Genomic DNA, 22,988 nt, shown 5'->3' with positions numbered 1-22,988 from the left:
ACAGTGCCGGACTTAGGGCAGCCACAGCAATAACTTTTTTGCTTACTACTTTTTTAAGCGCTTTCATTGCAATTTTTAAAAGATAAGTCAAATATAAGTTGAACAAAGGTTAGGTAAAGGTAGAATCATTGTTATTTCTACACTTTTAGGCTTATTGTGCTGCCACTGGGATCTTCTTCTCTTATCTTTTATTGTATGAAAATTTATTCCCCGCATGTTCTCATAAAGGGATCCCCCAGCTTCTTTGCAGTGGTGCACTTCTCTATGATGTTCGGTCTACAAAGTAATACAATTAACTTACACTTTAGCCAATCTTGAAAAAAAATTGATTCATTTATCAGTTACAAATTGTTGTCTTTGAACATCGAGATGGGAAAGCTCTTAGAAAAGCAGCAAACAGAAAATGTAATGCTGAGCCAGCACTTAAGTCCGACACGGCACTGTATACAGTAATGCATATATATATATATATGTAAACAATAAAAATAACATGAATTCTTTTATAATTATTATTGTGTATTCTTGGGACTGGGTGTGGTTTCCCCCCTACACATGGCACTTGACTGAGGTTTGGATACTCTAGAGTCTAGGCGCTAGAAGTGGAGGAATAATGTTGGGGGCACTCAGCATAGTCAATCAATCGAATGGGTTGGGTTGGGATGGGATGGGAGTCAGTCAAGTGCCAGTGCGAGGAGGCTCTACTCTATTCTACTACTCTGGTACCGAAGGGATGGATGAATGGGTAGGTTCCTGGGGGCCTGGAATAGGAAGGAGCGATGAGCGATATCTTTATGCGGCACTCGTTAGTATTTATATATATATATAATATATTTTGTAACATCTCAGTTTGAAGATGAAAGTGTAATTGGATTACAAATCATTGAATTTTGTTTTCAATTTATTTTTCCTGTTGGCGTTATTTTGTTTTGTTTTTTTTTGCATTTTTTTGCTCTTGCTTACTTTACAACGATCAACATAATAGGTAATGGTAATATAACTTTAGACGAGGGGAGGGGATTTCCACTCAATTCCTTTTTTTAAAAAGAATTTTTCGCTTTTTGCCTAAACAATAACTGTGTTTTGGGTGTGTGTGTGTTTGTAGGGGGTAGGGCAGGGGATGTTTGCGTGTTTTGTTTTTGTTTGGGAGGGGGGGAGTGTGAGAGCGAGAGTTTTTGTGCAGAACAACAACTACGATTTAACCTCCGACTATGGGAGTGATAACACTCTCTCACCGACTCCTCGCAGAGTATTCATACAAACAGCTGGGGAAAAAACGAGACCAGAGGCGACACAGAGGCTAGGGCCCAGGGGGCCAGGGGGCAGACGTTTCAAACGCCGTGTCCACCTCACCATTGCTCCGCTGACTCCTGCACCTCTGCCGCCACCAGCCACCTTTCCCCGCCGCCAACTAATAGCTATGCTTATGTGTTTTAGCTGTCGCCGCTGCAAATGTGTCGAACGCTGGCCGCCTCGCTTGCGGCCACGTCCTTGCGCACAGTCTACGTGCTGGAGAATCCCCGCTCATAGGGGCTCTTCACTTCCGTGTGCCTCGTGTGCAGATTAATGGTGGGCGCAGCAGTGCGTGTGGACAGTTCACAGACCGTTTTGATGGCACCGGCTGCATTAACCGTTGGCGGCGCTGGATGCAGTACAGCCGTATCTTTCTGCGTGGCGGTGGCAGCCGCAGCGGCATCCACGGCCAAAGATTCGCTCGCCAATGAGGGATCCTCAACATCGGTTGTGCTCTTCGGCAATACATAGGCCGTTTTGCGGGGCTCTTGTAGCTCTGAGCGACCCGTAATTGACGATTTATATTTATCACGTTCCAGGCCACACAAATAGAACTTGAAGAACTCGTATGTGGACCAGCAGATGGCCGTCGCAGGCATCGAATACAAGACGCGTGCAGTCATCCCCTTGAAGAAGCCCAATGGCCCAGCCATGTGGTAGATCTGAAATTCAGACAGAGAAAGTTTAGTGCGCCCTTTTTGGGAGCCTTAGATGTGTATAGAAAATACCTTGCGACAGGCCTCAATCATGCCCTTTGTTAGACCCGTTTCCTGTGTGTTGAGCAACGTTTTAACCACATCCAGGGGTGTGGTTATGGCCGCTGCACAAGCTCCCGCCGCACCACCCGCTACCATATGCACTGGTGGATTATATCTGCGATCCAAATTGAGCTGCAAAGATGTGGATTCACGTTCAGACACTTTACTTTTAGATTTCCTAGCATTGAAATACTCACTTTATTCTGGATAAACTCGTATGTGGTAAAATGTATCGTCTGATATGGTATATTCATGACCAGTTGGGTGCTGTAGGAGCGATAGAAGGCCTTGAAGCCCTCCTTCCGATACACATCCCGCATGCAGGTGATGACCGATGAATAGGGTGAATTGTACATTTGCATGCGCTGCTTGATCACCTCCGTTGGATTGGAGATGGCGTCGTGTATGAGCGTGGCCACTGCCCCAGAAATCACTGCAACACAGAGAGACTTTCATTAGAGATCGTAGTCCTAGTTCTTTGAAGCTGTACTAACCGTAGTTAAGGTGGTTTAGTGATGTGAATTTGGTGAGCATTTCCTTGGTCATCTCGTAGGCACCAAAGTAGAGGGAATGCGCTGGTCCTGCACCCACAACCACAGCACTGGCTCCACGAATAGGTCTGAAAAATAATTATTAATAATCTTTTCTACGAAATGGGTCGTGTCTTGTGTGCCACTTACCTCAATAAACCTTCACGTGTGATCATATTCTGAAAGGTTGACATTATATTCATGTTGGGTGCTGATGTAAGGCTCTGCATTCGCGTCTGTAAATAAATTGGAATCACTTTAGTTTTAATTTCTCTCCAGAAAAGGGGGACTCCAAGTAGATCTCTACTTATTTAGTTATTAATAGTAAACTTGTTTCTTTGAATAATTATACGATTAACCCCTGGAATAGCTAGCAATCACGTTTAGATGGGTTCAGCACATAGAGTTTCTTGTTGCAAAGTCATTATTACTCATGATATTTGCCCAGACTCGAAGTAAACTGCTAGCAGACATAAAATATGCATTTCATCGTGATTCAGACGTGAGAAACAATATTTAATTATGTCACTAGAACGCTTTATTGGGGATCATATATATACATATGGGTGTTTAACTTTGTCTACGAATTAGCTGGGGGCACAAACATTTAGCAGTCAATCCCCCCGTATTTAAATCGTGAAATAAGTACACATGCACCTATATACTATACGGAAGGTGTGTCGTCAAATCAAATCAAGCTAGAACCACATATTATACATATAATAGAAGGCGGGGAGTCGAGTGGAGCGTATTGTACAGCATCCATATATCGTAAATTACAGGGACGTGAGGCTAGCGCGAATCAGATAAGATTTCCTAGAAAACAAAACTGAATTGCATTGTCTGTTTACATATTTTATAGGGCCCCCAGTAGTATCATCTGACGAGAGCGGTGAGTGATAACACGGCCATTCAAGGTGAAGAAAAACCCATCCAATGAGTGGCACTTGTCGCTCGAGTGGGGGCGGAGCAATCGGAATGGGAAACCCTAATTAAAATGCCACCGAACAAGCTGAAAACTGTGGGGAGAGATTACATAAATAAAGTGGGACCGGCTGATAAAAGGCAAACACACATAAAAAGATGTGCTTCATGCTCTCTCGCATCGATTCCCAGAGCGTAGGAACACAAGCTGGTAGCCGTGCCCGGCATTTGGCATTCCGTCGAGTCAATGCATCATGCGCCTTCCACCGATAAGCAGAAACAGAATGAAATGACAAACATTGCTATGCCATTTACAGACAGATAGATTATTTATAAACAGAAAGCAGAGACGGCAACAATGCGAAAAAAAATAATAATAATGTGAATAAAAGTGCTTCAATTGTTGTTCAATTAAATCGTGGAGCTCTGCTGCTCTTGATTTCGTAACACAATGAAATTAGTTTGTCAACTCAAACGCAACTGGACTATAACGATGACGCCGGGAATCCCGAGTGGGCTTTACACTTGGCACCCGTATTGCCTGACGCCTGCCGTCCGCCGCCTGTCACCACGGCAGAACTCCGAGGAGCTTTGCCCGATTGACGGACACATATGGCCAGTAAAGAAAATCAATATCTCTCGCTCGAACCGAATTGCGTGAACAATTTTTTCGTATATAGTAGCAGAAATGGAATCTACATATCGGCTGGGTGTACGGTGGGACTCCAGCTCGCCATGCGAATTCTATATGCAAATTCATGAAATCGAAATTGCAGAGGGCACGCAACGGGTAGCTCATACGTTAATGCCGATCAAACTGTCCTGATAGCACATATCACATAGCAAATCTCGGTCATGAAGTGGAGGGGCTAATCTTATCGGGCAAAGCATAAACCCACAGAACGTGCTCTGATAAACGCCACACCAGCTGATTAATGAGCGCTGCAGGGAAAAGACCACCCGCCACAGAGTCTTCGTCGTCGATAGCATAGCCAAGGAATTACATCACGATTATGCCAGAGCACTACCACCACGGACGGACATACAGAAATATTTCGATTGTGTACACGCATTTGTGAGGTTATGTGGCCCGTGTTTATGCACTGCTCCGGTTGCCACACCACAGCAGTTCAGCGGAAAAAGCACTCATCTCACCTTAACAGAGTCCAGGGGATACATGACCACATGCTCCAGCACGCCAGCGATGGCGCCCGCCGTCATATTGATGCCGACACTGGTCGTCGGCAAACTCTCGTAGTCGTCGATATTCATGGCTGTTGGCTGCCCTTGCAATGGGTTCTTATATTACTCTCCGTCCGGTTATGTCTCCAACGAGTTATGTCCAGTGGCAAGTGCAAGCGAAACGGTAGACTCACACACCTCGCCGCTAGTTATTGGCGTTTCTTTTGCTTTGCTTTGGCTTTCTCTGCTTTCGCAGCTATTTGAACTATTTGCACCGAGCAGCTGATAAGGTTGACACCATGCACCGCTAATTATTTTGAACGCACGCACATGAGGGCCTGGGGCCGGGATTGATTAGATTCCGATTTGTGGTCTGCTTGAACCTCTGGCCCGAAGGACAACATACATTTACGATTGTTATTAGCCGGCGTAGTTGAGCACTGGGCAATTTTGTTGTATAACACGGACCCCGCAAATAAGGGGGGGAAAATGGGTGGTGTGGTGATGTATTGTATGAATGGGAGTACGCAAAACTACTAATTGACACTGCTGCTGCTGTTGCTGTTGCTCCACCTCCACGCACTACTCGACACGACTAGCATCGACGAAATGTTGCTCTGCGGTGTCTGCCGATTGGGTTTCTTTGCTCGCCCCAAGTTTGTGGCCGAGTGCTGGGACTATTGCGCTGTGTGCGATCGTCGTTGAGGGGTTTCGCGGTCGCTGTTGCCGTGGCGCATGCAATCAAGTGGGTACTGGAGATATAATATTTAAATGTACATATCTTCTGATATTGTGTATGCTTGACAACTCACGCAAACGTTGAATGATTGCAGGAATCATTAAAATTTCTTGCCCTAACGCATTCGCGAATGTGTTGGTGTTAGTGAGCAGCATGTGAGGCGACGGTAAAGAGAAATGCAGTGTGACCGCGGATGAATTGGACTAATATACCATCTTGCCCTCACAAATATATCGTAAATATTGCTACTCTGTTTTCAGCCCTGAAACGATAATTTCACCCGATTGATGAATACATTGTGCGGGGTCTTTTGGAATTTTAGATGTTTGGCTAGAAGGGTTTTTAGACTTATATTTAAATATAAAGTGGCCTTGCCTTAAGAGTCTGAGTCCATTCTCAAGATTTTTGCATATTTTTGTATTGTAGGTTTTTGTGATTTATAGGTGCTTTTATGGCCAAAAATAAATAAACTAAATACTATCAATACTTTAAAACCAACTCTGAGAATTAAACTATTTAACTGATATATTTTTTGTTTAATATGTTATTTTTTGGTTTCGCAAGACCCTATTACATTAGGTTTGGGTTCGAATAAATGTGTTACTTTTTTTACCGTTACACATGGGCGATTCAGCAAACTTTTGCTGATATTTCACCTCAAAATTTCTAAAAATAGATTTTTTACAGAGCATTTGCTCAACCATGGAAAGCTGTCCTTAATATTATGCGATTGACTGTATGCTGTATGTGCGTAGCGTCAGTGACTGCAATGTTAACATCGATGTTGTTGCAGCACATGTAACGTAACGTTATATGCAATTTTTTTGTTTGACCTTTTTAGTTGTACACCTAAACACAGTAAAAGGAAGAAATTAAAACTATAATCCTAACCAGCTATTAAGATTCAATAGAACATCATAATCGCGAAAAATGATTTTGAGGTAACGTTATATTTACGGTATACGTTAAAACGAGAAGGTATATTTTTGAGGGTCGTGCGGTATAGGGTTGTCAAATATTTAAAATTTCTAATTTCGGTGATATATTTTGCTAGGATAAAATATCAAAATAATATAAAATATTATATTATAAAATATCACTGCAAAAATATCGATGTATTTGATATTTTGGATATTTTTTTGCTTGTATATATTTGCTAAAATTCTAAAAAACTTTACATATGTTTTTCCCATCTTTAATGCTTATTCCACTTGTCTGTGTTTCTGGTTTTTAGCTCAAAACACCCACAGACTTCTTCACAGTACGAAAATGTGGTTAGTTTGCGAGCTTAAAATATCAAAAAATATCGTAAAAACAAATGAATATATTGGTATTTAGGGAAAAAAAATCACGATATAAATATATTTTTATTTTTAAAAAATATCGATATATTGAGATTTAGATATATATTTGGCAACTCTTGTTTTTGCGCAAAGTCGGAAAATTTTCTATTTAAATCGAGCAGCCAGCCTGTTTATTGTATTGTTGTGACGTGGCCTTTCGCCAGACAGGATTTAATTGTTCCTAGTAAATCAAGATATATTTAAAATGAAATACTATCTGTTGCTGGGGATTTTGCTCGTATCAGGTTCGTGTTTTTATGCCACGCTTCAGGGCTTCAGTGTTTGAGTGCAGTGCCAATGCCGGTGTTTTAACCTAATTTTTTTGTGTATTTTCCATTCGATGCGTTACTGCAGGCATAAGTCAGATTGCCGCTGAAGATGAGGCTGGTGCCGAGAAAATTGACCTGGACTTGGGTGCATTCAAGGAAGGTTCCAGAACTGGTAAGTTACGCCCCCCGCCCCCTGCTGATGGAGTTTTTGGTACACGTCAGCGTTAGCCCCACTTACCCTGACGCGACGGTGTTGACGCCCCTTATCTATAATACGCTTACCTTACTACCACAGATGCTGAGACCCTGAAACGGGAGGAGGAGGCAATTCAACTGGACGGACTGAATGTTGCACAGCTAAAAGAATTGCGCGAAAAGGTATGTACAGAATGCTGATGGGGAGAATATTTCTTACAAATGATTTATGTGTGTGTATTTATGGCGTGGGTAGGCGGAGAAGTTCACGTTCCAGACAGAAGTGAACCGCATGATGAAACTGATCATCAATTCGCTGTACCGCAACAAGGAGATCTTCCTGCGTGAATTGATCTCGAACGCCTCCGATGCCATTGACAAGATTCGTCTGCTGGCCCTCACCGACCGCAAGGAGCTGGAGAGCAACCCCGAGCTGCATATCCGCATCAAGGCCGACAAGGAGAACAAGGCGCTGCATATCATGGACTCGGGCATTGGCATGACACACCAGGATCTGATTAACAATCTGGGCACAATTGCCAAGTCCGGCACTGCCGATTTCCTGGCCAAAATGCAGGATCCCAGCAAGTCAGAGGGCGGAGACCTGAACGACATGATTGGACAGTTCGGTGTGGGCTTTTACTCGGCCTTCTTGGTCGCTGACCGTGTGGTGGTCACCACCAAGCACAACGACGATAAGCAGTACATCTGGGAGTCGGATGCCAACAGCTTCACCATCACCGAAGATCCACGTGGCGACACCCTCAAGCGGGGCTCGATCATTTCGCTGTACCTGAAGGAAGAGGCCCAGGACTTCCTGGAGGAGGAAACAGTTCGCGAGCTGATTCGCAAATATTCGCAGTTCATCAACTTCCCCATTCTGATGTGGTCCAGCAAAACGGTCGACGAGGAAGTGCCCGTGGAGGAGGAGGCCGTTGCCGTGCCCGAAAAGACCGAAGATGACGTGGAAGATGCCGATGAAGAAGCCAAGGTTGAGGAGGCTGCTGATGACGACAAGCCCAAGACAAAGAAGGTGTCCAAGACCATCTGGGATTGGCTGCTGATCAACGACAGCAAGCCCATCTGGACCCGCAAGCCGGCCGAGGTGACAACCGAGGAGTACAACAACTTCTACAAGAGCCTGACCAAGGACTCGAGCGAACCCCTCACCCAGACCCACTTCATCGCCGAGGGCGAAGTAACCTTCAAGAGTTTGCTGTACGTGCCCAAGGTGCAGCCATCCGAATCCTTCAACCGCTACGGCACCAAGTCCGACAACATCAAGCTCTACGTTCGTCGTGTCTTCATCACTGACGAGTTCAACGACATGATGCCCAACTTCTTGAGCTTCATTCGCGGTGTGGTCGACTCTGACGATCTGCCCCTGAACGTGTCGCGCGAAACGCTCCAGCAGCACAAGCTGATCAAGGTTATCAAGAAGAAGCTGGTGCGCAAGGTGCTCGACATGCTCAAGAAGCTCGACAAGGAGTCCTACGAACAGTTCTGGAAGGAGTTCTCCACCAAGTAAGTGCTGCACATCCACTGTAAATGAAATATTTGCTCATTGTTTTCCTTAACCCTCTTTTCCTAGCATTAAGTTGGGCGTCATGGAGGATCCCAGCAACCGATCTCGCTTGGCCAAGCTGCTGCGCTTCCAAACCTCCAATGGCAAGGGCGTTACCTCGCTGGCCGAGTATGTGGAGCGCATGAAGTCGAAGCAGGAGCACATCTACTACATTGCCGGTGCCAATCGCGGTGAGGTCGAGAAGTCGCCGTTCGTTGAGCGTCTGCTGAGCAAGGGCTACGAGGTGCTCTTCCTGGTCGAGGCTGTTGATGAGTACTGCATCTCGGCCCTGCCCGAATTCGATGGCAAGAAGTTCCAGAACGTGGCCAAGGAGGGATTCAAGCTCAACGAGTCTGAGAAGAGCAAGAAGAACTTCGAGTCGCTGAAGAGCGCCTTTGAGCCTCTCGTCAAATGGCTGAACGATGTCGCCCTCAAGGATCAGATCTCCAAGGCTCAGGTGTCGGAGCGTCTGAGCAACTCGCCGTGTGCCTTGGTCGCTGGCGTTTTCGGCTGGACCGGCAACATGGAGCGCCTGGCAATGTCCAATGCCCACCAGAAGTCCGATGATCCATCTCGCAGCTACTATCTCAGCCAGAAGAAAACTCTCGAGATCAACCCACGGCACCCACTGATGCGCGAGCTGTTGCGTCGCGTCGAGGCTGACGAGGCCGATGACACTGCCAAGGATATGGCCGTTATGATGTTCCGCACTGCCACTCTACGCTCCGGCTATATGCTCCAGGAGACGGCCGGCTTTGCCGACAGCATTGAGCAGATGATGCGCCAGACATTGGGTGTGTCTCTGGACGAGCAAATCGAGTTGGATGAGGACGATGACACTGCCGAGGATACCGAGTCGGATAGCCAAGAGAACAGCGAGAACATCAATGCCGATGACGATGAGGAGGATCAGGCTCACGATGAGCTGTAATCACCCGCTGCAGGCACAGAGCAGATCCCACATCAATTGTACATAGGAGTGTGGAAGTCAGACTGAGTTTATTTACAGCACTTTCTGGATGGGCGTTGAGAGGAAGCTGCCGCCGTTTCATCAATATTAAACCCTAGACAGGTCCTTAGTTATTAAGTAACACAATTTCGTAATAATTATGTGGCTCCATCCATCACAACCACAAAACAAATCCAGAAAGCTCTCTCCATAAGATTAAAATACTTGAAACATTCGCCTGGAATTAGGTTGAACTCTTTTATTTATATAATTTTGAAGCATGATTCCAACACACACAAACGAGAATTCAAATAAAGAGTGTTTAATCAATTCTCCAAATCGGATTCTAGTGGCTCATTATTAATGGCATTTAAATATGTGCCGTAAGCCAGTTGGTCTTTGATCTGACACACAGCCTCCTCGGCAGTAGCAATTTTAAATGTGTCCATTAAGAGACGCACAATCCACAATGGCAGCAAAGCATTAATCTGTAGCGACGTGTAAGCCTGTCAGTCGGGAATCGGAAAGTTAACATCAGATGAGTTTAGTTTCGGATATTAATCACTTTCACTTACTGTTTTGGTGCCATACACTTCGCCCAGTTTCCTGAGCATGCATAGTTCCACGTCCCTGTGTATTATATCTATGACATGCACATGCTGAATGTCCATGAATCGATGTGTATGCTTGTGTCGATTCTCCTTAAAAAATTTAGTCAAGTCGCTTTCGTACTTGGAAAAGGTATTCAGTACTTCTTCCTTTTCCATTTTATTCATTAGTCTGGACAATAAAACAAACTTATGCTGTAGGTAAATGCATTTAATTGCAATGTAAGCCACAGAACTTACAGAATTTCCACCTTGCGTGGAGCTGGACGAGGTTCTAGCGGTTCAGCCAGCTGAAAGCTTTTGGGCTTTGATGGCGGTGGTTCAGTGGGCTGCTTGTTTTTTGCTTTGGATGGCAAAGAAGCAACCCCATTGGTATTGCCCTTTTTCCCGATTGGCCCATCTGTGGGGTCGATCTTGTCCGTCTTTTTCTTCCCTCTAAAAAGGGGAAAATGAATATATAGGCAGGCTAGGGAAGGCTGTTGATAACTTACCCTATGATAAAGTCGTCTAAGTGACTTGGACGCGTTACTGGACGGCGCGGGCGTCCGGTCGGACTCGGCCCATCAGCCCTGGGAATGGATTTTCTGCGAGTTAATAAATGCGTTAACACTGGGCATAAATTAAGTCCATAATTGACGCTTACTCTGAGTCGGGTGTGTGCACACGCTTGGTGGCTTTTTTTTCAAGTGAAGAGCGACCGCTGTTGGACGTTTTACCTTTCACAGAATCTTGTGATACGGATCTGCGAGCGTTACGCACTTTTACAGGCTCCTTTCCAGCCGGGGGAGTCTCTGCCGACTCACTGTTTTTGGGAAATTAAATGGAATTTGTAATTCATTTCTGGTGTGAATCTTGGTGGACTTACCTTGAATGCGAACGATGCTCCTGTTTGGTTGGTTTTTGTTTCTCAGAATCTACAGAAACTTTTTTATCCTTGCGCTTCTCCGGAGAGGGTGCCATTTGTGGGTCACTACGAAATTTAATTGAGTTTAATTTGGAGTGTAATTACTTGAATCAATTTTGTGGCTTACTTGGAATGTGTACGTTTGGTTGGTTTATCTTTGCGCGCTTTCTGAGCGTGCACCTCATGGTCGCTGCAAGAAATGTAAGTAAGTGCCATGTGGATGTCAGTGTTTTGTGATTTGCAAACCTAGAATTTGAGTCTTTGCTCACATTGTTCGAAACTTCTTCGATATATTCAAGCTGCATAATCAGACACAGATCGCTTTTCGAGATTGAAACGCCGGGCAGGCGAATTTCGGTAGACAATTGCCGAAAATCGATCGAGTCCACTCGTACTTTGATGTGATCAATGATGAGATCTGCATGCAAATTCTGAATATCTTGCTCCTGCTCCAGCAGGCCATGCAAGCCCGTCTCAATATTGGACCAGCGGGCAGGCGTCATCCAATGATAGTCAGTTTGTTTCTGGACAATGCGGGAGACCGTGCACGGCTGCACTTTGGTGTTGCAGATGATGCGATGCTTTTTATACTGCAAATGAATAGCAAATTAGATAAATGACGCAGCGGCGTGTTGCTCTACCTACCCAATAGATTTGCATCACAAGCTGGTAATCACCTCCGAGAGTAAACGGCATTTTGTACAACAAACTGAGGCTTTGGTAAACAAATACGCGTATCTTTTCTGCGTTCGCGGCAAAATAATAAATTTGTGAGGCAGAGATGCATTTGCTCTTCGTTTGGTCGATAACGATATGTTGGCGTTGCCAGATGCAAGATAAAATATCAAATTGCTTGCGCGTCAATTTGAAATCTAACGAATGTCGTCGACCTAATCAATGGACCGAACACGCGGGGATCTTTTTCGTAAGTTTCTTGACTATCAGTGGCGTTTAACATAGGTCAAGTTTGTTTACTAATCTGTGTGTGCCAATAAACCACGATTATCGGAAGCTGGCTGCTGTGCTGCTCCGAGAGAGGAATCCAATTCATCTGCTGGCAGTTCTTATCCGCGTTCTGAATTAAACAGTCGTACAGACGTCCGAGCCATAGGTTGCGCGTGCTTGGTTATTTTATTAATTCAAATCGATCAATGACGATTAGCAAAACTATATACATCCCCACATATATATTTATTGTGTACTGCGTGTGCGTTCTTCTGATTAATTTATGAATAAGCGCAAAATGTTTTCGTACTCCAGCTCAAGCTCCAGCTCGAGTCGTACTATCTGTGTTGTAGTCTTTATTTACATATCAGTAATATCAGAGTTCACAGTGCCACCATGTGAGGCTAGGAGCACTGTCACTGCTGATGAGCAGGGAAAACCCGAATCCAGTGAGAATTCACTCAAAGATTCGTCAGCGGAATATCTGCGAACGTATTCCGAGCGGATGAAGTCGTACATGAATGAGAGCGTGGCGCCGTGCGATGACTTCTATGAGTACGCCTGCGGCAATTGGCAGCACGTGAAGCAGGACAGGCAGTCGTCGCACAAGCGGAGCAACCTCCTCGATATCGGGTACACGCTGGGCGATGTGGTCGAGCAGCTGCTGACGAGGAACTCGCTGGCTGTGGATCTCAATTACACCGATGAGCTGCTGATTGCACAACGATTCTATAATGCCTGCCTCGGTGCGGATCTGTACCCGCTGCCAGCGGCCGACCCCGCTTATCTGGCGCTTATCAGGTCGCTGGGTGGTTTCCCAGCTGTCGACGGTGAGGCGTGGCAGTCGGCCAACTTCAGCTGGTTCAACATGAGCGCCCACTTGACCAACTTCGGCGTCAACGGACTCATCCACGAGAAGATCCTGCCCCAGTACCCCTTTGTGCCGTACTTCAAGGTGCCGGAGCTGGGCTTCGACTACATCGTGCACAAGGACAACATCGCCAGCAACGACACCAGAGGCTACAAGCTGAATGAGAAGCGAATGCGTGGCTACCTCGAGGCTTACGGTCTGCCGGAGGAGAAGGTCTCAGAGGTGATTGCGGGGGTGTTTGCCTTCTGGCACGATGCCCTCGTGATCATCGATCGCTTCCAGGAGGAGAAAGAATGCGAGGAGCATGCGGAAATGGAGGATGTTCCCTCATTTACGGAATGGGGCAGCTACTATGAGATTGCCTGGAACAGCACCAACTTCCCCACGGAGAATCTCGAAGATTTCTGCGACTACTACTACGTGGAGCTGGACAAGGTGTGCGCCAAGCATAAGCCAGCTGTGGCCAACTACTTGGCCATGCTGCTGCTCTACCGCATGGATGCCAAGCTAAAGGCGGCCAAGTACCAGAAGGAGCACTGCCTGCAGGCCGTGCAGTACTCACTGCCATATTTATTTGATAGGCTCTACCGTGTGGTAGGTAGATCGATTAGGAGTCGAGCGATTAATGTTCATTCTTCACTCTTCCAGGAATACTTCTCCGAGGACACGAGATCAGAGATCTCTGGCATTATAAAGGAGCTGCGCAAGAGCTTCCGTTTGATGCTGGAGAACTCCGAGTGGCTGGACACGGAGACCCGAAGGGAAGCGCTGCTAAAGGAGTCCAGCATCGAGCCGCGCATTGGCAGCTTCAAGGATGATGAGCACACCGAACGCCTCGTACGAGCGGTCCAAAACCTGACCATTGTCGAGGATAGCTTTGCGCAGACGAACATTAACCTGAAGCGCCTGACCACGAACATCAGACGCTTCAATGGACACCACTTCAGTGAGCTGTCGAATGGCACGAAGCCTCTGGAGTTGCTGTGGAGCATGCAGGTCAACGCCTTCTACTACAACATTGACAATTCCATATACGTGATGGCGGGCATACTGCATCCACCGGCCTTTCATCAGTTCTGGCCAAACTCCCTGAAGTATGGCACAATTGGCTATCTGGTGGGGCATGAGCTGACGCATGGCTTCGACACGGTCGGCTCCATGTTCGACGGCAGCGGCTCCCAGCGCAACTGGTGGTCCAAAAAGTCCAATGCGGTGTTCAACGAGCGAGCCGAATGCTATGCGGAGCACTACAGCAGATACCTCATACCAGAGATCAATCGCAAGATCAATGGCAATCAGACGAAGGATGAGAATATTGCCGATAGCGGCGGTCTGCATCAGGCCCTCAGTGCCTATCGCAGCTACATGAAGCAACAGCAGCAGCAGCAGGACAACGAGACGTATCCGAATAAGAATGAGCAGATGCCCGGCCTCGATCTGTCACCGGAGCAGTTGTTTTTCCTCGGCTTTGCGCAGCTCTGGTGCAATGCCTACGAGGAGGAGCACTACTGGGAGGAGCTGTCCAACGAGCACACAATCGACAAGTTTCGGGTCCTGGGTGCCGTCACAAATAACGAGGAATTTTCCAAGATCTACAACTGTCCCGCTGGTAGTCCAATGAATCCTCAAGCAGACAGGTGTCGTGTGTGGTAGCCGATTCACTGGACCGCTGATAAGCGGATGTGTAATCTTTCTTTACTTATTAACGCATAATTAGTTCAATAAACGCTTGTCGCAAAACAGCCATTTCCCAGAAGCCTTCTTCCATGTATTTGTGTGGATTATTTCCATTAAAGTGCATTTAATGGGCGACTTGTTCTGAGGATTTGAATGCATCCGCTCCGCGATAGTTGTCTATAAGCAGCGACTTGTAGCGCCGCAAGTGCACACTGAGGCCCTCCTCGCGTTCGCTGGCAGAGAGTATGGCAACGCGTGATATCACCAAATGGGAAGGATTCGCCTGGCTAAAGCCGCGTATCACATCGATCTCATCGCCAATATTCAGCTGCAAGGAAGTAATAATTAGCGGAAACATTCTCCAGCCAAAGGGGTCACCCTTACCTGCACGCTCTTCTTCTGCAGCTTCTTGCCATTGACTCGGATCTTGCTCTCATAGAAGTTCAGTTCAACTTTGCTGTGGGAAAGGGCAAGGGCATGTTAATAATAGTTTTTCATTGCTTTACGGTTGCACACTCACTTTCTGGCCATTCCGAGACCCGCCTTGAGGAGTAGGTCGGCGCGCAGCGAATTCACCTTGGTCTTGACCACCTTGGAGTCGCGCTCGTCTTTAAACTCCTCGTCCGCTTCATCGTCAGTGTCCAAATCGTCTGTTGTTCTGGACGATTTTCTATCATATTTTCGTGTGACGCTGCTGGTGTGAAGTGCTGCCCGAAGTCTGTTCGAAATCACATTCGGTGTGGCTGTCTTGTTTACCAAACTGCTGGCCGGTGCACTGGCGTATTTTCCGAATCTAGTTATTTGCCGTAAGCTGCGGAGCATTTTTGGAGCGGAGCGGTCTTAAAAATTACGATAACAAAATCTACAAACATAACCTAAAAACTACAGCTGATTGGAGGTGGCGTTGCCAGTATCATTTATTTGGTTGTGCTTGGCGGCTGTTGCTTTTGCTTTTTGTTTCGCTTCTTTTTGGGTTTCTTGTCGGGATTAGGCCGAACTCGGTGCACACTGACTGGACGGTAGTGTTGTTTGTCGGTGGGCAGGAAATCATCCTCATCGGTGGCTTCCGCTGCCTCTACTTCCATTTGCTCCTCACTATCCACAGATTCGGTTATTGTTGGTCTGGATTCCACTTTCACTTCCTCTGTGGCTTTGCTTTTTGCTTTCATGGCCAAATTACTGAGTGCAGCGCCCAGTTGTTGAGTCTCCACATGGGCATCAACTCGATCTACCTTTACACATGACTTGTCACTGGAAAACGTTATATAGTCATCGCTCCATGCGTTTACTGGAACCACTGCCTGCTGCTCCGCAGCTTTCTGTGCTGTTTCTTCCGGCTGAACATCTTGCACTTTCACCTGGCGCTTCTTCGAAGACTTTTTAACTATGACTGGAATCTTTTGTGGAGCTGGTTTCTGACGGTCCTTCACCCATTTTTCCAGCTCTAGGCTCACAGCACCCAAGTCCAGCGGCAAGACCAAGCAAAGTGCTCGCACACCGAAAATATTAAAGGTTAGTTCCTCCAGCTTGGGTTGCGCATAGATGGGAGCAGTTGGTAACTTAGCGGCGGCACTGGTGGCTATTAGCCGGATGATATGGGATGGCCTCAGACTCAGCGAGACAAACACGCACGAGAAGCGCCTCGAATTGATGGCGCGCAGGGAGCTCTCGAGACCGAGATGTATGTTATTATGGGTGGCAAATTTCTTTACAGGATGAGGACTGCGTTTTATGGCCTCTAGCAATATCTGACGAAGCTGCAGCAGTTCATCTTCCCCAAGAACTGGGCTGTAAATTGAAATATTTAACACCGGTGATTGTAGACAGATTAAATGAGCCTTACCTGTGCTGCTTGTATGGATTAGCCAATACATTTCGCAACTTGGGCAGAACCTTCTTCTTGCCCTTTGCTTCTTTTTGCTTTATGCTGGCCAAACTCATAGTTATTTGAAAGTAACACAGTCAGCAAATAAATAATCAAAATAAAATGTGTTTTAGACAGCGTTGCCACCCAGGCGTCGCTGTTGGTGTCGATGTGGCCAGAGGCTCCTAAAATAAAACGCGCTGTGGATTATGTTCAAATGTTTAATTTAAATAAATTTATTTTCATTTTCACAGCCAATATGGTTCAGGTCTTGTGTCTGAAGAGTATCTGAAATTTCTTGGCTTTGACTGCACAAAATCGTCAACAAGGCTCGCACTCCTGGGTGCGAAGGTTGTAATAGCTTCGGTTGTGGTTTCCTCCGATCCGATTGTGCTCGTCTCAATGTTGGAAACTTCGGTGGTTGTGCTGTTGAGGAGGTCCTCCGCTTGGGTATTGAATATTAGTGTATCCAAATAAGTTGTAGTGTCAATGCCTTCAGTTGTGGCAATAATTTCCAACACTAAAGTAGACGTTTCTGGACTCTCTGTCGTAACAACTGAATCTGTTGTCGTTTCTGCTGCTTCCCAGGATCCTGTGGTGCTCGTTACTGGCCACTCTGTCGTGGTTGAAGATTCCTCTGTTGTAGTTTCGGCATCCTCCCGGGTTGTCTGCTCCCTGAAGGATACGGTAGTGGTGTCTATGACGGGAGTTGTTTCCCAGTCACTGATGCTGCTTGAGGTTGTCGTCTCGGCTATGCTTGTGGTTGATTCCGAGAGTTCTGTACTCGTGGTAGTTGATTCCGGAACTTCTGTACTGGTGTAACTTTGTTCTGTGGTGTCTGCGGAGGATTCCATTTCTGTTGTTGTAGTTTGTTCATTTGTTTCCTCTGTGGTACCATCCACATCGAAGTAATTGCTTGTTGTAGTCGAAATGTACTCAGTAAACTGGCTCGTAGTTAATTCCGGCTCAACTGTAGTCGGTTCAATGACTGCTTGAGTCGTTGTTGTTTCCAATTCTTGGGTTAAATTTCGTGTTCCAGGTTTGTATGGCTCGTACTTCTGTACAATATATGGCTTGTAATTCTTTATGTATTCCAGGGCCAATTTCCTCCATTCATCTCTATCAAGAATGGCGTTCAAATTTCCGCTTTTGATATTTGACTGAATTGACACTGCATAATGTGCCATCAAAAGGAGAAAACACAACTTCTTCATGACGATGCTGACGGGCTAAGCGGTCACTTTTGACTAATTACTTTTGCAAATTGTGGCGAAATATAACCCTAAGCTATCTACCTGCTTCCGACCTTTTTCCCTCAAGCCATTCTACCTGTGTCTGTCCTTAAAAAGGTGCAAAAACAATAATTATATGACATTCGATTCAAATATAAATATTCCCGCCAAGGTCACAGTTTCATGCGACTGGTCACTCTTTTATTTGCTGTGGCAACGCTGCATTTGCCGGCTCCAGCTGATTCTTTGGGCGAAGAAGAAGAAGAAAAGCGTGCTTACAATCCGCGTTTTGCGAAAAACATTAAAAATATATATAACCGCCACGTTTGAACTCTAATTTATAGAGAAAAACGTACTTAGCAGTGAGCTAAAACCTTGGTAAGTTATCTCCGGTGCAAGAGCGACTCGCGAAGGTGCGTACTCATCGGCGGCGGAAAATCGGCAGACGCCGCTTGTGTGTACATTGAATGAAATTAAAAGAATTTTCTATTAGCACTATAATATTATGGATTCCGATTTATACGATGAGTTCGGCAACTACATTGGCCCCGATCTGGATAGTGACGAGGATGATGACCAGAGTATCTATGGGCAGCCCGATGTGCAGGATGATCCAGAGGTAAGTACTTCAATGGCAATTACCTCGAAGCATCAGTGTGAGTAATACGCTTGGGGTGGGCACACAGGACGCCATGGACGAAGACGAAGCAGAGCCGCCAGAAGATGAGGACAAAGAGGTAACAGCGGTAGTGCTGCACGAGGATAAACGCTATTATCCCTCGGCCGTGGAGGTGTACGGTCCGGATGTGGAGACCATAGTGCAGGAGGAGGATGCCCAACCGCTGGATAAGCCACTCATTGAGCCGATAAAGAAGCTCAAGTTCCAAATCAAGGAGCAGGAACAGCAGGACACCACCTATGACATGGAATTCATGGCTGACCTGATGGACACGCCGCCACTCATCCGAAACGTGGCACTCGTTGGGCACCTCCATCACGGCAAGACCACATTTGTTGACTGCCTGATTCGGCAAACGCATCCCCAATTCGAGAACATGGAGGAGCGCTCCCTGCGCTACACAGACACGCTCTTCACCGAACAGGAACGCGGATGCAGCATTAAGGCCACGCCAGTCACCCTAGTTCTGCAGGATGTCAAGCAGAAGAGCTACTTGCTGAACATTTTCGACACTCCCGGGCATGTGAATTTCTCCGATGAGACTACCGCCGCCATGCGCATGAGCGACGGCGTTGTTCTGTTCATCGACGCAGCCGAGGGCGTCATGCTGAACACTGAACGCTTGCTGAAGCATGCCGTGCAGGAGCGGCAGTCCATTACTGTGTGCATCAACAAGGTGAGTCAGTGGTTTATGTCTCTCGAAAGTAATTTGCTAATACTCATCATCCATTGCAGATCGATCGTCTCATACTGGAGCTTAAGCTGCCGCCTCAGGATGCTTACTTTAAGCTGAAGCACATTGTGGAGGAGGTCAATGGGCTACTGAGGTATGCATAGACTTCATTTTAGTCATTCCTTTTTACACCATTATCCATCTCTTTCAGCACATTTGGCCATGCAGAAGACAATCTGTTGGTGTCTCCCATTTTGGGCAATGTTTGCTTTGCCAGTTCGCTCTATGGCTTTTGCTTCACTCTGAAATCGTTTGCCAAACTCTACGCGGACACGTATGAGGGTGTGAACTACATTGACTTTGCCAAACGTCTCTGGGGCGATATGTACTTCAACAGTAAAACGTAAGTGTGCACTCCGCCTTATCAATAGTCTCTTTTTTATCACTGACTTATTGGCAGGCGAAAGTTTTCCAAGAAGCAGCCGCACAGCTCTGCTCAGCGAAGTTTCGTGGAGTTCATACTGGAGCCCATGTACAAGCTGATTGCTCAGGTTGTGGGCGATGTGGATAGCACGCTGTCGGACACTCTCGCCGAGCTGAATGTGCGCGTGTCCAAGGAGGAAATGAAATCGAATATACGGCCATTGCTGCGACTCGTCTGCAATCGTTTCATGGGTGACTGCAGCGGTTTCGTGGACATGTGCGTGGAGCACATCAAGTCCCCACAAGAGAACGCCAAGCGGAAGGTGGACCACATTTATACGGGTCCAAAGGAGGGCGACATCTATCGCGACATGATTACCTGCAATCAGTATGGAACCCTGATGGTCCACAGCTCGAAGATGTATCCGAACGATGACTGCACCTTCTTCCAGGTGCTGGCACGAATTGTTTCCGGCACGCTGCATGCCGGGCAGGAGGTGCGCGTGTTGGGAGAAAACTACACGCTTCAGGATGAAGAGGATTCACGCATACTGCAAGTCGGTCGACTGTGGGTGTTCGAGGCTCGCTACAAAGTCGAGCTAAATCGCGTTCCATCCGGCAATTGGGTGCTCATTGAGGGCATCGATCAGTGTATCGTGAAGACCTCTACGATTGTGGACATCAATGTGCCCGAGGATCTCTACATCTTCCGACCACTCAAGTTCAATACGCAGAGCATCATCAAGATTGCCGTTGAGCCCGTGAATCCCTCAGAGCTGCCGAAAATGCTGGACGGTCTGCGCAAGGTGAACAAATCCTATCCGCTGCTCTCGACCCGCGTCGAGGAGTCGGGCGAGCATGTTATCCTCGGCACAGGCGAGTTGTATTTGGACTGCGTTATGCACGATCTGCGCAAAATGTACTCGGAGATAGACATAAAGGTGGCCGATCCTGTGGTCGCCTTCTGTGAGACTGTCGTGGAGACCAGCTCGCTGAAGTGTTTCGCCGAGACGCCGAACAAAAAGAACAAGCTGACAATGATATCGGAGCCCCTGGAGAAGGGCCTGGCCGAGGACATTGAGAACGGAACCGTTTGCATCAGTTGGAACAAGAAACGCATCGGAGAGTTCTTCCAGGTCAACTACGACTGGGATTTGTTGGCCGCACGTTCCATCTGGGCCTTTGGCCCCGATTCAACTGGTCCCAACATTCTCGTGGACGACACCCTACCATCGGAGGTGGACAAGAATCTGCTGACAGCTGTGAAGGACTCCATCGTGCAGGGCTTCCAGTGGGGCACGCGCGAGGGTCCGCTCTGCGAGGAGCCCATACGAAATGTCAAATTCAAAATACTTGACGGAGTCATCGCCAATGAGGCACTTCATCGCGGTGGCGGCCAAATCATTCCCACAGCTCGTCGTGTGGCCTACTCAGCGTTCCTCATGGCTACGCCACGCCTGATGGAGCCATACCTCTTCGTTGAGGTCCAGGCGCCCGCAGATTGTGTGTCTGCGGTGTACACTGTATTGGCCAGGCGCAGGTGAGTTGATGGAATCTTCGTTTGAGGATTATTAACCGCAACTTTGTACTCTTTTTCTTTCAGAGGGCATGTGACACAAGATGCACCCGTTTCCGGCTCGCCCATTTATACGATCAAAGCATTTATACCCGCCATCGATTCGTTCGGTTTTGAGACGGATCTGCGCACGCATACCCAGGGTCAGGCATTCTGTTTGTCGGTATTCCATCACTGGCAAATTGTGCCCGGCGATCCGCTGGACAAGAGCATCATCATACGGCCGCTGGAGCCGCAGCAGGCATCGCATTTGGCACGCGAATTTATGATCAAGACACGACGCCGCAAGGGCCTCTCCGAGGATGTGTCCATTAACAAGTTCTTCGACGATCCCATGTTGCTGGAATTGGCCCGGCAGGATGTGCTTGTCAACTATCCGCTGTAGTAACACGAATGAGCTAATAAAAAACGTCTTAGACCTAGTTTCTGGAAATTAAGCGCATTTTATTGTTTTCTCGGTGGGGTCCCAGGGGCATTAGGTATTGTATATGTAGGGCTTGTCGCTGGGCTTGCTGTTGCACAACACTTTCCATATCTGAGCCCAACCTGTATAATAACAGTGCTGTGGAAGGGCTCAATTATTTCATCCTAGTCGGCTTTTCGGGCACAAAAACACAGAATCGAGCACAGAGTAGCCGTCGACAAAATTAAACATTTTCCAAACACCCAGACGCAAAAACCATTTCATCAATCGTCGTTCAGCGTGTTCAGCCATTTTCCTGCTCTAAAATATTTTAAAAAATTCAACAAATTTTAATAATTTTGAAAAGCAGAAAAAAAAAAAAAAAATTCAAAATATTTCCTACTCAAAACTAAACTACTAAACTACAGTTTCCTTTTACCCTGTATTAATCGGAAACTTTGTTATCTAGAATGAGTACCACGAAGAAACGCAAGGGCTCATCGGGTATTGCAAACGTGTCTCCCAAGCGGAGTAAGTCTAAACAAACATTTTAGTAAGAAGTAAGGAAGATCAAATATTGTCCGTTTACAGCACGCGCCTATATTCGTCGCATCCAGAGCCTGGAGCAGAACGACAGCATCATCGAAGACCCTTCACAAAGTCAGGCGCTTAATTCAGAGTCAAGTGCTTTGACAGACGGCAGCAACAACGACCCAGTGCCAGTTCCAGAAGAAGAACCTCTGGACAAAGAGATTACATCGACAGCCTCTGGTCAACAACTACCCGTTCAGGTTGCAGCAGTAGAGACGTTCAGCTCTACTGTTAGCCAATATCCCGAACTAAATCCTAGCTCCGAAATACCCAAGTTCGTTATTTTACATTGTCAAAAAGAGATTGTTTTATATCAGCCTGTGGCCCGTGCTGCAATCGAAAACGGTCCGTTCGACCCGTCGATGTTTACTCAGCCCACATTGGGGGTGCTCGCTAAAGAATTTTGGAAGACGCTCAAAAGTAATATCCAAACTTATATACATAAATAATAATTAATTGAATAAAAATGTCTACCTGATAGGTGGGTAATCTATTAATCTAATGCAGGGCTCGGCACGGCCCTATCCCTGGGGTGCGGGACAAGGCGCTGCTGCTGCGCCGCCCTCACGTACACGCGTATTACAGTGATTCGTACCAATACCAATAAAGTGAAATGTTCCGTTTTGCGTGCGTCTTCACACACAAACGCAAAAACGGCTCGTTAATTGTATGGGTGCCGATCCCTGACCTAATGGCTTGCGTTCGATTTGAGGGGGTCGGGAAAAATGGAAGTGCCGGATGGTTGGCGGGCGGGTATATTGTGACATTTTATTCAAAGGCTGACTAGATCCAGTACCAA

The 22,988-nt window shown here is 46.7% G+C and overlaps 9 protein-coding genes across 10 annotated transcripts; 4 read left to right on the top strand and 5 right to left on the bottom strand.

Annotated features, from left to right (window-relative positions):
- Positions 1-792: 792 nt before the first annotated feature.
- Positions 793-5,640, bottom strand: LOC117898660 (mitoferrin). Of its 2 annotated transcripts, XM_034808235.1 has the most exons (7): positions 5,497-5,640; positions 4,658-5,436; positions 2,729-2,814; positions 2,543-2,667; positions 2,246-2,481; positions 2,019-2,180; positions 793-1,952 (listed from the first exon to the last, which is right to left on the bottom strand). In XM_034808235.1, the coding sequence occupies exons 2-7, from the start codon at positions 4,772-4,774 to the stop codon at positions 1,500-1,502; spliced, it is 1,179 nt and encodes a 392-aa protein (XP_034664126.1). In that variant the 5' UTR covers positions 4,775-5,436; positions 5,497-5,640; the 3' UTR covers positions 793-1,499. The 2 variants fall into 2 exon arrangements, with proteins under 2 accessions (XP_034664126.1, XP_034664127.1); XM_034808236.1 differs by lacking the exon at positions 5,497-5,640 and having other exon boundaries at positions 4,658-5,473.
- LOC117898658 (neprilysin-2) lies at positions 4,466-14,813 on the top strand. Its single transcript, XM_034808233.1, has 4 exons — positions 4,466-4,472; positions 7,054-7,057; positions 12,631-13,665; positions 13,720-14,813. The coding sequence occupies exons 3-4, from the start codon at positions 12,706-12,708 to the stop codon at positions 14,722-14,724; spliced, it is 1,965 nt and encodes a 654-aa protein (XP_034664124.1). The 5' UTR covers positions 4,466-4,472; positions 7,054-7,057; positions 12,631-12,705; the 3' UTR covers positions 14,725-14,813.
- On the top strand, positions 6,849-9,987 carry LOC117898657 (endoplasmin). Its single transcript, XM_034808232.1, has 5 exons — positions 6,849-7,011; positions 7,121-7,207; positions 7,331-7,413; positions 7,487-8,754; positions 8,822-9,987. The coding sequence occupies exons 1-5, from the start codon at positions 6,972-6,974 to the stop codon at positions 9,723-9,725; spliced, it is 2,382 nt and encodes a 793-aa protein (XP_034664123.1). The 5' UTR covers positions 6,849-6,971; the 3' UTR covers positions 9,726-9,987.
- Positions 10,044-12,046, bottom strand: LOC117898659 (uncharacterized protein CG4951). The gene is made up of 9 exons (XM_034808234.1): positions 11,901-12,046; positions 11,502-11,845; positions 11,383-11,445; positions 11,217-11,321; positions 10,995-11,153; positions 10,843-10,935; positions 10,592-10,786; positions 10,319-10,523; positions 10,044-10,249 (listed from the first exon to the last, which is right to left on the bottom strand). The coding sequence occupies exons 1-9, from the start codon at positions 11,949-11,951 to the stop codon at positions 10,070-10,072; spliced, it is 1,395 nt and encodes a 464-aa protein (XP_034664125.1). The 5' UTR covers positions 11,952-12,046; the 3' UTR covers positions 10,044-10,069.
- A 4-nt stretch (positions 14,814-14,817) lies between the features above and the next one.
- LOC117898662 (mitochondrial transcription rescue factor 1) lies at positions 14,818-15,607 on the bottom strand. The gene is made up of 3 exons (XM_034808238.1): positions 15,269-15,607; positions 15,133-15,205; positions 14,818-15,076 (listed from the first exon to the last, which is right to left on the bottom strand). The coding sequence occupies exons 1-3, from the start codon at positions 15,568-15,570 to the stop codon at positions 14,873-14,875; spliced, it is 579 nt and encodes a 192-aa protein (XP_034664129.1). The 5' UTR covers positions 15,571-15,607; the 3' UTR covers positions 14,818-14,872.
- Positions 15,608-15,630: 23 nt separating this feature from the next.
- On the bottom strand, positions 15,631-16,759 carry LOC117898661. The gene is made up of 2 exons (XM_034808237.1): positions 16,592-16,759; positions 15,631-16,536 (listed from the first exon to the last, which is right to left on the bottom strand). The coding sequence occupies exons 1-2, from the start codon at positions 16,687-16,689 to the stop codon at positions 15,666-15,668; spliced, it is 969 nt and encodes a 322-aa protein (XP_034664128.1). The 5' UTR covers positions 16,690-16,759; the 3' UTR covers positions 15,631-15,665.
- A 60-nt stretch (positions 16,760-16,819) lies between these two features.
- On the bottom strand, positions 16,820-18,308 carry LOC117896027 (cell wall protein DAN4). Its single transcript, XM_034804036.1, is given in 3 exon segments — positions 16,820-17,859; positions 17,942-17,952; positions 18,266-18,308. Coding segments are annotated over 3 exon segments (1,053 nt in total). The 3' UTR covers positions 16,820-16,860.
- Positions 18,095-21,628, top strand: LOC117897325 (116 kDa U5 small nuclear ribonucleoprotein component). The gene is made up of 7 exons (XM_034806095.1): positions 18,095-18,222; positions 18,338-18,463; positions 18,531-19,199; positions 19,259-19,350; positions 19,408-19,599; positions 19,657-21,159; positions 21,223-21,628. Exons 2-7 carry the CDS (start codon positions 18,350-18,352, stop codon positions 21,578-21,580), a joined length of 2,928 nt encoding a protein of 975 aa, XP_034661986.1. The 5' UTR covers positions 18,095-18,222; positions 18,338-18,349; the 3' UTR covers positions 21,581-21,628.
- Positions 21,629-21,811: 183 nt separating this feature from the next.
- LOC117896026 lies at positions 21,812-22,638 on the top strand. Its single transcript, XM_034804034.1, has 2 exons — positions 21,812-22,129; positions 22,190-22,638. The coding sequence occupies exons 1-2, from the start codon at positions 22,069-22,071 to the stop codon at positions 22,636-22,638; spliced, it is 510 nt and encodes a 169-aa protein (XP_034659925.1). The 5' UTR covers positions 21,812-22,068.
- The last annotated feature ends 350 nt before the right edge of the window (positions 22,639-22,988 follow it).

The sequence above is a fragment of the Drosophila subobscura genome, chromosome O (genome assembly GCF_008121235.1).
Source record: "Drosophila subobscura isolate 14011-0131.10 chromosome O, UCBerk_Dsub_1.0, whole genome shotgun sequence".
Lineage (NCBI taxonomy): Eukaryota > Metazoa > Arthropoda > Insecta > Diptera > Drosophilidae > Drosophila > Drosophila subobscura.
Note: the sequence above shows the minus strand (reverse complement) of the source record. Positions and strands in the feature narration are given on the sequence as shown.